General features: G+C 35.2%; 1 protein-coding gene across 1 annotated transcript; it reads left to right on the plus strand.

Moving 5' to 3' along the window:
* Window positions 1-221: 221 nt before the first annotated feature.
* Window positions 222-659, plus strand: LOC116104911 (dynamin-like protein ARC5). Its single transcript, XM_031391345.1, has one exon. It carries the CDS (start codon window positions 222-224, stop codon window positions 657-659), a length of 438 nt encoding a protein of 145 aa, XP_031247205.1.
* The last annotated feature ends 11,672 nt before the right edge of the window (window positions 660-12,331 follow it).

Consider the following 12,331-nt stretch of genomic DNA (forward strand, 5'->3'; position numbering starts at 1 on the left):
AGGGTGATAAGGGTTATTTTTCTAATTCTATTAATTTAAGGGTTAAAAAGTAATTTACTTACTAAAGGCAATAACCTAAAACTTGCTAATTGGTTGATGGGTGGGAATTTCTAATTTATGAAACCAAAGATTGGAACTTGCCATTTCGCCCAACCTTGGGTGGAACATATATATATATATATATATAAACATTATCTCATCAGAAATAGAAATATAAGGACATGGAGCCAAGGGAAGAAGACACCATCGCCAACAATTACAATCTCTACGAAGCATACAACGAACTTCACGGATTGGCGCAGGAGCTGGAGACGCCATTCGACGCACCCGCTGTGCTTGTAGTGGGTCACCAGACTGATGGGAAGAGTTCTCTTGTGGAAGCTCTCATGGGCTTTCAATTCAACCACGTTGGTGGTGGCACCAAGACCCGTCGCCCCATTACTCTTCACATGAAATACGATCCTCTCTGTGAAGTTCCCTTGTGCCATCTCGTCTGTGATCATGATCCCTCCCTCGCTCACGAGAAGTCCCTCCAAGAAATTCAGGTTCTTTTTACTCAATTCTCTTATATCACCATTGTCAAAATTATAATTCCTTTATATTCCAAAACTTGGTTTGTGTTTCTTATCGCAGTGAAACAAAGAGGTTATCTGGATTAATAGTAAAGAAAAGAAAAAAAAACAAAAAACAAAAACAAAAACACAGTTAGTTTTATTTGCAACATTTTTAAGTATACTTGCTATTAATATTTAAAAAAAAAAAAAAAATGAAATTTGGATTTCATAATTTCAAGACAAAATTAATATATAAATGTTTGATTGAATAGAAAATGATTATGAATATTTATTATGAATGCTCTGATTTTGTGTTGTTGATTGTAGGCATATATTGATTCTTTATTAATATATAAATATTTTTATAATTTCTACACAAAATTAATATATAAATGTTTAATTGAATAGAATTTTAGGTTTTTTATTATACTCAATTATGTTCTATCACCATTGTCAAAATAATAATTTCTTTATATTCCAAAACTTGGTTTTGTGTGTCTTTTAACAGTGATGATTGCAATATTCTATTATTAGACCGTTCTCTATGAGAAACAGTAAACAGGGAGGTTATTCAGAGCAAAAGAAAAAAAANGCCTACAGCAAGCACCCATGTGTTGCACCAGGTTGTCACCAAACAACCTTGACAAGTGAGATCAGTCACTGCCTTTCAACAGGGTCGTTCAACACTGTGATAGCCTTACCGTATTATCTATGCCCTTACTTCAGAATAATACTAGGGCTACGAACGTTTCTAGAATGGCCACTATATGTGCTCATAGGGTTCTCACTATCAAGATTTGAAACACTTGATACCCTCGTCACGGTTCTACCATTCTAAGGACATATATCAATACATGCAATGATGATTTACTCGATATAGTATAAAATGCCTTTTATTGATCAATGAACATTATTACAAAGAGTCAATTCTACAATAGTTGATTGGCTCCAGGGCATCTACTCTAACACTTTCCAACCAAGTTCTCTCAAATTTCTTCAATCATTTTTCAAGGAAAATTCATAAATCTTGGTTTATTTAGAGTGGAATATCAATCCCAAGCATCCTTAGGTAAGATCCTTGCACTAAGATGTTAGATTTAATTTGTAAAGTGTTGAATTCTTATGATTTGTGTTCATAGGATTTAAGAGAAAGGGAGTTGTGTCAAGGAAGACTACTAAAGTATTGGATTGCTCACATCTAAGGTAAGTAAATCCAACCCTAGCCATGATTGGAGCAATATTGTGTAAAGAACTTTTTTTATGCATGTATGTGCTTATATATGAAGAATTGTTGATGGTTAGAATTTATCCATGAGAAGCAGTGTTTGTGTACTTAATGTTTGATGAGAGTTTGAAAATTGTTCTCCATCGTAACAAATTACTTTTGATTTGATTCTTTCATCTTTGCACGTTGGATGAGTACTAACAATAATTATATAAGTACATTACATAGACATTCAAAAAATATAACCATTTTCAAGAAAAATATATAAAGATAAAAGACAATCACTATCAAACCTGAAAATAAACTCAATATAAATTTTAAGTTCAAATAATTGATCTTCATAATATTAATTGACATTATTAATTATAGAGGTACAATTACTAATTTTATGTTAACACAATTCTGTACGTATATAAAAGTTATATTTACTCTAAAACTTGTGCATATATAAAAATTATTTTTACAACCTATTCTAAAAATATTAAATAAATATACCCGCGCAACGCATGGGCCCGATACCTAGTTAAAGATTTAAGTAAAACTTAAAATAGTTTCATAATAAAACCTTAAAAAAATATAATCTCTTTTTAAATAGTTAGTCTAATATTGTAGATACACCAGACACAGTTAAAAGATGAAATCTGAAAAGGTTATTATAATCCTTGTCAGATTATTGCAGTTTGAAAAAGTTAAACAACATAAAAATTCTACTATTTAAGAATAAAAATGAAATTAAAAAAAAGAAACACTTTCATTTATGAAATTATAAAGTAAAGTTTTTAAAAAAGAAAAATAATATAGGACAATTAAATTATAAAATAAAATTTGATGCAAGAACTTTTTTTAGTTTTGTTTTTAAAGAAAAATAACATAGGACAATTAAATTTTTTTTTTAAAACCTTAATTATAGTTGTGAAAAGATATATCATTGTTTATAAATTCTATTCATTTTTTACTTTATCTATAAATTCTTAATATTTTTTCTATATTAATTACTTGAAAGCTAAATTTCATACCTTAGGGCATCGGAATAATAACGCAGGGTTTACAATCATCCCCCCTTATAGGAATTTCGTCCTCGAAATTCAGTTGAAGAGGTCTCGATATATTTCCTTCATATCTTGCTCAACCTCCCATGTCGCTTCTTCTACATTATGATTCCTCCACAGTATTTTAACAAGCGGTATTTTTTTATTTCGGAGCTTTTTTATTCTTCTATCCAGAATCTGAACTGGACGTTCTTCATAAATTAGTTCATCTTTTAACTCCACTTCATTTGCTTGTAATATATACGAAGGATCACTAACATACTTTCGCAACAGGGAAACATGGAAAACATTATGGATCCGGTCCATACTAGCTAGTAAGGCAAGTCTAAGCTACTTTGCCCACTTTCTCTATGACCTCATATGGACCGATATATCTAGGGGCAAGCTTCCCTTTTCTTCCAAACCTCATCACCCTCTTATAAGGAGAGATTTTCACAAACACTTTGTCTCCTACTTTGAACTCTATATCCTTTCTTTTCGGGTCTGTATAGCTCTTCTGTTTGTCTTGGGCCTACTTCATTCTCTCTTGGATTAACTTTACATCTTCTATCATTTTTTGTGTCATGTCTGGACCAAGAGCTTCAGCTAATGCATTCTTTTCTCCTATTTCGTCCCAATGTAATGGAGATCTACATTTTCTTCCATACAAAGCTTCATATGGTGCCATTTTAATGGTTGCTTGATAACTATTGTTATAAGCAAATTCAACGAGAGGGAGAATGTCACACCAATTCAACTTGTTATCAATACAGCACACCCTAACATACCTCCAATATTTGATTTGTTCTTTCTGTCTGTCCATCCTTCTGAAGATGGTAGGCTATAATAGCCACTTTCTACTCAAATACTCATAATGAAATACATATAAATATATAAAGAAATTGGGCCCAAAATTTTCTTTTTATAAATATACTATTCTTTACAAACATATACATTTTTACACAAAATTATAATGTGTACAAAAGTCATCAAAAACATAATGGACAGTGTAACCGCTTCCCCTCGAGCGCCGACGTCTCCGACCGTGTCCTCACCTCGATCCTGCAAAAACATAGAAAATAACGGGGTAGCACTAAAACAATGCTGAGTAAGTAATCTTCTACTCATCTATCCCCGTAACTCTCTCTCTCTATCTTTCCTTACAACCTCTCATTCAATTTCTCTTTGGTACTCTCTCTATTTCTCTTTCTTAGACTCTTTCTAATAACTCTTAGTAAGTCACGCCCCATCTTACCGGGGGCACAGCTGGGACTCGCTCCCACTCTACATGACCTCTACTAGTTCTAGCCGATCGGACTCGGTTGTGCATGGATTCGGAACCCTTGGCCATATGAGTGTATAATCTCTCTCTCGGGTACTCGGGTATAGCCCTCATCCATGCATGCACTCTCACGGCTACACCACTTCTCTATCTCATACTCGTGCCACTCTCTCAATGCGGCGTACATGCGGGAATACTCTACCCTTACTCACGGGTTCCCTATCGCACAACCTACTCTATTCTCTTTCTCTTAACTCTTAAAGTAGCTTATACTCAAATCCTCTACTATGTCTCAGCTACTTCTTAAGTGATAAAAAAATGTGTATAGATAGCTCATGCTCACTATGCACTAATGAATGCCAAATACAAGTTCATCAAAATAGTCATTCTGCACAGGTCACACTGAAAATGACATAACTTGCGTTATACAACTCGGATTGCTACGATTTTGGTCTCTTTTTAAAGCTTAGAAACAGGGCTACAACTTTGAGTTTTGGTATAAACCCAGTTCAATCTGTAACATGCCAAAAAACACTTATAAAGTCACCAGTGACAGGCAGATTCACCTAGGCTTTCATCAAGCAACTCATGTGCATATAAACACTCTACTAAAATTACTACTATACTTCATTCTCTAGCCATCCAAAATGGGAGAAAACTCCCTCTATACCATAATCCCTGTCAAGAAAAGCACTTCCAAAAAGGTTTACAACGCATCTCTCAAACTTCTCTCAAGTTCCTTTCTCAATACACATTAAAACACTTCTCTCTGAAGTGTATCCAACAACCACAAAATAGCTACTCATCTCAACTCAATTTCTCATCAAGCATACTACATACTTATACATGCATACATCTCTACAAGCTCATTCAAATCTCAACTTGGTTGGATTTACTTACCTTGTGAAAAAGTGACTTCCTAGCACTTTTCCTTTCCTTTGTTGTCTTGTCTCCTCTCTACAACTCAAAACAACAACAAGACAATAACAACCAATAAGACTTTACTATAACTATAAGAAAACTCACATCTAAAGCAGAATCCTTACTTAGGATGCTTTAGATGAATCTCTACTCAAAATTACTCAAAAGCTCTCTAAACTCCTTAGAAATCTTGGAAGATTGGATGAGAATTGAGAGAAGTAGCAATGGAAGAGGCGTGGAAATAATGAATAAAGGGTTTCTCTACACTTTAACTCTTTTTAGCTCATATATAAGCATCATTTCCCATTTTGCCCTTGTCCTTCCTTGGAAATTCCATCTATATCCTTTGTTCTTACAAATACACTCCCCCACTAACCTTCTCCATGAAATTTCCTTACATTTTACTCCCCACTTTTCTACTAATTAGGGGTAGCATGGTCATTGTGCCCCAAAGAAGAATTCTCTAGAAAAACTCAAGAAACTTTTTATTAGGCTCGTCGCCGCGGCGAAGAACTTTCCGTCACCCCGCGAAACAGGGCAGAACCTACCTGGGTGCAGCTCCTCCTCGCCACGGCGAAGCTTCTTCTTCGTCTCGCGAAGATTGGATTTCCAAACTTCAACGAAACTCAACAATTTCAAGGCAACCATTTCAATTAAAGACTCACCAACCAACCATGACAACATACAAACCCATTTGAAGCTGAAACAGTAAACTTTTAACTAATACAGCAAACTTAAGTACCGTACCTCAGTGGGATATTACAATGATAGGCTGTGCGTGAATTAAGCGTAGTAGCCAATGCCTTCTGCGTGCTACTCCAAAATACTAACATAATTTCACATCCCTGTCTGAGACAATACTACTAGGTACTCCATGTAATCTCACTATTTCTTTGACATATAAGTCGCCTAGCTGATCAGAGGAGATCTTGTCTGTAATCGGAATGAAATGAGCAGATTTAGTCAATCTATCTACAACCACCCAAATGGCATTATAACCTCTTTGTACTATAGGAAGACCTGAAATGAATCCATAAAATATCTTCCCATTTCCAGGAAGGAATACTAAAGGGCTGCAACAATCCCGAAGGGCGCTGATGTCTGCTTTAACCTGCTGGCACACCAGCATCTGGTAACATACTCAGTCAATCTTTCTTTAACCCTGGCCACCAATAGCTTTTCCTCAAACCTGATACATCTTTACACTCCCTGGATGAGCGATGTACAGAGTACTATGTGCTTCCTCTAAAATCTTCTTTCTTAATTCAATATCCTAAGGAACATACACTCTACTCTCAATTTTAGGATTCCATTCACCCAATTGAATTTTGATTCTCTGCCATGTTTCAACTGCTCTCAATTCCTTTAATAAACCCATCATCTGCTTGTTTTTCTCTATTTCCTCTAACAACTTAGACCGAACTTCAATTTTGGACAATTTCCCAATCTCCAACTCTATCCCCTCCTTCATTATCCCTGTTGCAAGTGCTTCTGAAAGTTAATTGAGCTAACGACTTTTCTGCTAAGGGTTCTGCAACTACATTAGCTTTCCCTGCGGATACATAATATCACATTCATAGTCCTTCACCAGCTCAAGCCATCTTCTCTGCCTCATATTCAATTCTTTCTGGTGAAAAAGTATTTTAGACTTTTGTAATATTACATTTCACCCCAAAGAGTAATGTCTCCAAATCTTCAAAGCAAAAACGATAGTTGCTAATTTAAGATCATGAGTGGGGTACCTCTTTTCATAGTCTTTCGCTGAGAAGGCATAAGCTCACCTTGCCTTTTTGCATCAATACTGCCCCAAACCATTATGAGAGCATCAGTGTAAATATCATAAGCTACTCCATCCTCTGGAAGGGTAAACAGGAGCAGTAGTTAACTTTCTTTTCAATTCTTGGAAACTCTTCTCACAGACTTCATCCATCTAAACGGGGCTTCTTTTTTTGTCAAAGCTGTGAGTGGAGAACTAATTTAGCAAACCCTTCCACATTTCCAGTAATATCCTGCTAAACTAGAAAACTTCTAACTTCTTTTACAGTCTTGGTCTTGGCCATTCAATCACTGCTTCAATCTTACTAGGGTCCACTGAAATTACCTTTTGTGAAACAATATGTCCCAAGAATGCTACTTAATCCAAGCAAAACTCACATTTGGAGAATTTAGCATATAACTTTTTCTCCTTAGTCTTTGTAACACAAATCTCAAATGCCTTCATGATCTCCTTTGTTTTGGAATAGACCAGTAATCATCTATAAAAATTACTAGAATTTATCCAAACAATCATGGAAATCCTATCATCAAATCCATGAACCGCGTGTGCATTAGTCAATCCAAATGGCATCACTATAATTCATAATGCCCGTACCTGGTTCAAATGTAGTATTGGGAATATCCTTGTCAACGACCCTTACTTGATGGTAGCCTGACCGAAAGTCAATCTTGGAAAACACCGAAGCTCCCTTTAACTGACAAACAAGTCATCAATTCTTGGTAATGGATACTTGTTCTTTACTGTCACCTTATTGAGCTCCTGTATCAATACACATTCTCATCAAACCATCTTTTTTCTTGACAATAAATGAGCTCCCATGGAGAATGACTGGGTCGAATGAAACCTTTATCTAACAACTCTTGAAGCTGCTTCTTTAACTCTTGTAACTCTGTTGGAGCCATTCTATATGGGGCTTTAGATATTGGTGCTGTACTAGGAGCTAATTCTATACAAAACTCCACTTCCCTTTCTGAAGGGTCCTAGCAAATCTTCTGGAAAAACATCTTCGAATTCTTATACTATGGGTACATCCCGAACATTGAAGTCTGGAAACTTTTCTTTATCACCCACATTAGCTATGTACCCTTACAACCCTTCCTTATCATCTTCATTGCCTTCACTGCACTTATCATCGGCTATGTAGATGCTTCCCCCAAGGTGAAATATCTTCAGCATCTAAGTTAAACCTAGCCTTCTTCTTCTGACAATCTATCAATACTCCATATTTGCTCAAGAAGTCTATTCCCAAAATCATATCAAAATCAGGCATATAAAACAATCAAATCAATATTCAACTCATGCCCATCAATCACTATAGTTTCCCCTTTTAACAACTTATCAGCAAAATAATTCTCCCCACTAGGCATCTCAATTTTAACAGCATGTTCCACTTTACTAGGCTCTAAATCTAATCTTTTTATAATACTCAGTATGGTGTAATGGGTGCCTCAGAATCAATCAGTACATATAAAGGGATGAATGTCTGACCAGTAACTGCAGATGGATTGGCTTCGGCTTCTTTCTGAGCCACTGAATAAACTCTGGCAGTCGACCTCCAATAGTCTGAAGGGGAGTAGCCTGAGTAACTTTACAGTCCTTGCCATGGTCCCGGTTGTTTACATTTGAAACACATTGGTCCCTAATAACAATTCCCTTTATGCTGCATCCCATTTTTTACAACAGGAAGATTATTCCTTCTCTGTTGTTGCTGTGGAGTCCTCTTATTCTTGCCACCCTTCTTTTGAAATCCTTGCTGAAACTTTCTTTTACCTTTGTCCTTCGAGCTTGAGTGGAATTCCCCACTTCAACTTTCTGAACTATTGTCTGGCCTGAACTAAAACTACCAATCACCAACTTGGGGTTCTCCATCCGCCCCCTTATTCACATAAATCTCTACTCTTAATGCACGTTCCAGGGCCTCATTATAAGTCTTGGAGGCTGACCACCCCTCTATAACAATCTGGCAATTTTTAGGTTCTGTAAAAGGGGAGGTTTTATGGTTGTTTATACTAGAATGATATGGAAAATGTATGAATGTGCAAATGAAGGTGACATGGTTAAAATGAATAGAATTCGGATTTGGCTTTTTGGGACTTATACTGTACATGCTTCACTGAATCAGTCATAACTGAAGTTATGAAGTCCGATTGAGTGATTCTTGAAGTGTTAAAAGTTGAGAAATATACCTAAACTTTTATGTTTTAGCCAAAAATAATTCGAATTATAAGATAGGGAAAATTGCTTGAAAAGTGACAAACTATATGGCATCCACCTTCTTAATGAAATTCCCATTTGTTTTAAGGCTCATAAACCCCTGAATAATCTCACTACTGAAATCCCTGTATTGTATGAGTAGTTGAATGAATTAGTAAAGAAGTTTAGTAGGAGAATATAGTATATTGAGCTGGGATATGTAGTCCAATGTTTGCATTCATAATGGTCATGCATATAGCTTATTTAGTTGTCTTGAAAATTTATGAAATGTTAAAAGAATGAATTCCGGAGTCTCTTGAGTTATAACCAAGATCAGAGAATGGAATTCTTATGGAAACCATGAGTCCTTTGAGTGACACCAAGACAAGGTAATGGTTCAAATGAATCCGATCGATAACAACGACTAATGACCCTCAAGTATAAGACAAAAAGAATAAGCATGCCATGTACATGAATATTTCATAAGTCATATTGTCACGTTATAGTATGTATGGTTTGTTATGACTTATGTTTATGAGAAAAAGTCCAAAGTGTATTATATTGTTTATAACTTGCTATGTCAAAGAATGAAGGTCATGTTTTGTAGGTAGGTAAGGTCCTAAGTAATATACTTGTATAATGAACCTTAATAGTTTATAAATGGCCATATTCCTTACTGAGCGATTAGCGCTCACCCCACGAAATGTTTTAAAATGCTTTGCAGGTAAGGATTAAGGCATGAAGCTGGGAGAGGATTCCGAGGGACGCTATGAGCATGAAGGGATGTTTTAATGATGACTATTGAATGGTTTTGCTAATATTTAGTGTAGTAATTATGTTCCTATTTCATAATGTAGTAAATATGTCCATATTCTGTAATGGAGTAAATATGTTGTATTAATAAAGGAAATCAAATTGCTAGTAAATTTTGTAAAGGTATGTATGTTCTAGTAAGTATTACTATGGATTTCATAATTTACTCCAAGAAAGGAAACTATATTTATACAATGAACTTATTTTAGTTTAGAAATTAAATTAATAAATATAAATATACATATATATGTTTTTAAACTACAAGTTTATTCTTTAAATAGGATTTTAAAATAAACTTCTTTCCTAGGTTTGCTTTTTCTAGGTTCTCAATGGCCAAGGGATACTTAGGAAATACCCGGCTAGGGAGGGGTTTTACATTGTGTTAAGGTGAAAGATTGAAAATTTGGGAACTGCAGACTTCGCCGCGATAAAGGAAGTTTGTAGCCGCGACAACAAACTCTCTGTCCAAATCGTGTTCTAGAATTTGTAGGCTTCGCCATGGCGAAGAAGAAACTTTGCCGCGGCGACATATGCTCTAGAATGCTTCGTCGGGGCAAAGAACTGATTAGAATTCTTGAGAAAATTCTAGAGAAAATTTTCCTTAAGGGAGAAATGACTATTCTACCCCTAATTAGTTGAAAATGTGGAGTAAAAAGTAAGGAAATTTCATGGAGAATGCAATGAAGGTGAGGGCATTCTTGTAATTGACTAAAGGGCAAAGATGAAATTTTAAAGAAAGTGTAAGGGCAAAATGGGAAAGTATGCATATTAATATGAGATATTAAGGGTCCAAGCATACAAACCCTATCATTCTCTACACCTCACATGCCACCTTCACTCTCAAATTCTCTCAATTTCTTCACCAAATTTTCAAGGTATTTTAGAGGACTTTTGGTTGGATTTTTGGTAGAGATTCATTCCTAAACATCCCAAGGTAAGAATTCTTGTAAATAGATGTGAGATTAATTTTTAAAGTGTTAAATTCTTATAGTTTATATGCTTAGGGTTTTAAAAGAAGAAGAAGTCTACCAAAGAGAGAGGTTCTAGTGTGAAACTACCCAAGCTCAAGGTAAGTAAATCGAACCTAACCCTTGATTGAGCAATAAAAGTGTGGAGATTTCTTATATGAATTTATATGCTTGAGATTGGATGATGGAATTGTTGATGAATTTGATAATTCATGATTGGATTTCCACCACGAGAAGTGATGGTTGTGTTGATAGAAATTGATAGAGGTTTGGGTGAGTTGAGAAATAATTTAAGAAAAGTTATGGAGTGTATTTTCCTAGCCAGGTTTGATATTGAATTTAGGGAGCTATGCTCCAACATTTTGGTGGTTAGAGCTTATTGTGGTAGCACAATCACCTTAGAGCTTTATTTATGTAGACAAGTGTTTGATGAAATTCCAAAGTGAAGTGCATGTATGGTTATGATAGTATAATATTTTGGAATGATTTTGTAGATGGTAGAGAAAGTAGAGAATGACATGTTTACATGCCATATTGCATCTTTGCATTTCATTAAGAATTGAGAAAGAATAATAAGAAAAATCCATCTACTTGCACACATGCATATAAGTACACTAAAGAACAAAGAGAAATAAAGAAAAGCACTAAAGAACAAAAATAAAGAAAGAAGAGTGCTAAAGAAAAGAAAAGAAAGGTTGTTGCGCTGGGGAACCCGTGGGTGATAAGAAGAAGAATATTCCCACATGCACGCCGCCTTTAGTGAGCGGCCTAAGAATAAGAAAAAGAATTTGTACAATCCGTAAGAGTGCATGTGGATGAGGGTTGTACCCAGAAGAATATACCTACATGCATGCCACCTTCAATGAGTGGCATACGAAGAAAAAGAATTCGTACAGTTTGTAAGAGTGCATGTAGATGAGGACTGTACTCACTCACATGACCAGGGTTCTGAATCCATGCATCAACTGAGTCCGATCGGCAAAGAATAAGAAAGAATAGAAAAGAAAAGAAAAGAAGAAGAAAGAAAAGAAAGAAAGAAATAAGAGAAATAGAAAGAAAGAAACATAGAAAATAGAAAGAAAATAGAATAAGAAACAGAAAAGTAGAAGTAAATGCATCTCTATGCATTTGTGCATTTGCATCATACTAATGCATGATACCATGATTTCTATCATGGGTAGTGAGAAATTAGAATAAAGAAAGAATAGAGAGAACTAGAAAGAAAGAATAAAGAAAGTTAGAACGAAAGAATAGTGTGAACTAGAAATAGTGAAAGAATAGAGAAAGAACAAAGAAAGAATCAAGAAGAAGAAAAAGAGTAATGTAAGGAAAGAATTTAGAACATGAGCAACGGAGATAGAAGAATAGTGTAGCGGATTTACTTACTGAGCAACTAGTGCTCACCCCGTTGTTTCTAAATGTTTTTGCCTGAAATAGGTGAGAAGCGGTTGGATGGACGTCGAGAAGCGGAGAGAAATGGCACTACTGTCCACTGTTTTTAAGCTATTGTATATAATATTTTTGTTATGTAAAGAATTTAATATATAAAGTAAAGAAAATTTTCGGGCCC

This window comes from Pistacia vera, unplaced genomic scaffold (assembly GCF_008641045.1).
Source record: "Pistacia vera cultivar Batoury unplaced genomic scaffold, PisVer_v2 Contig488, whole genome shotgun sequence".
Taxonomy (NCBI): domain Eukaryota; kingdom Viridiplantae; phylum Streptophyta; class Magnoliopsida; order Sapindales; family Anacardiaceae; genus Pistacia; species Pistacia vera.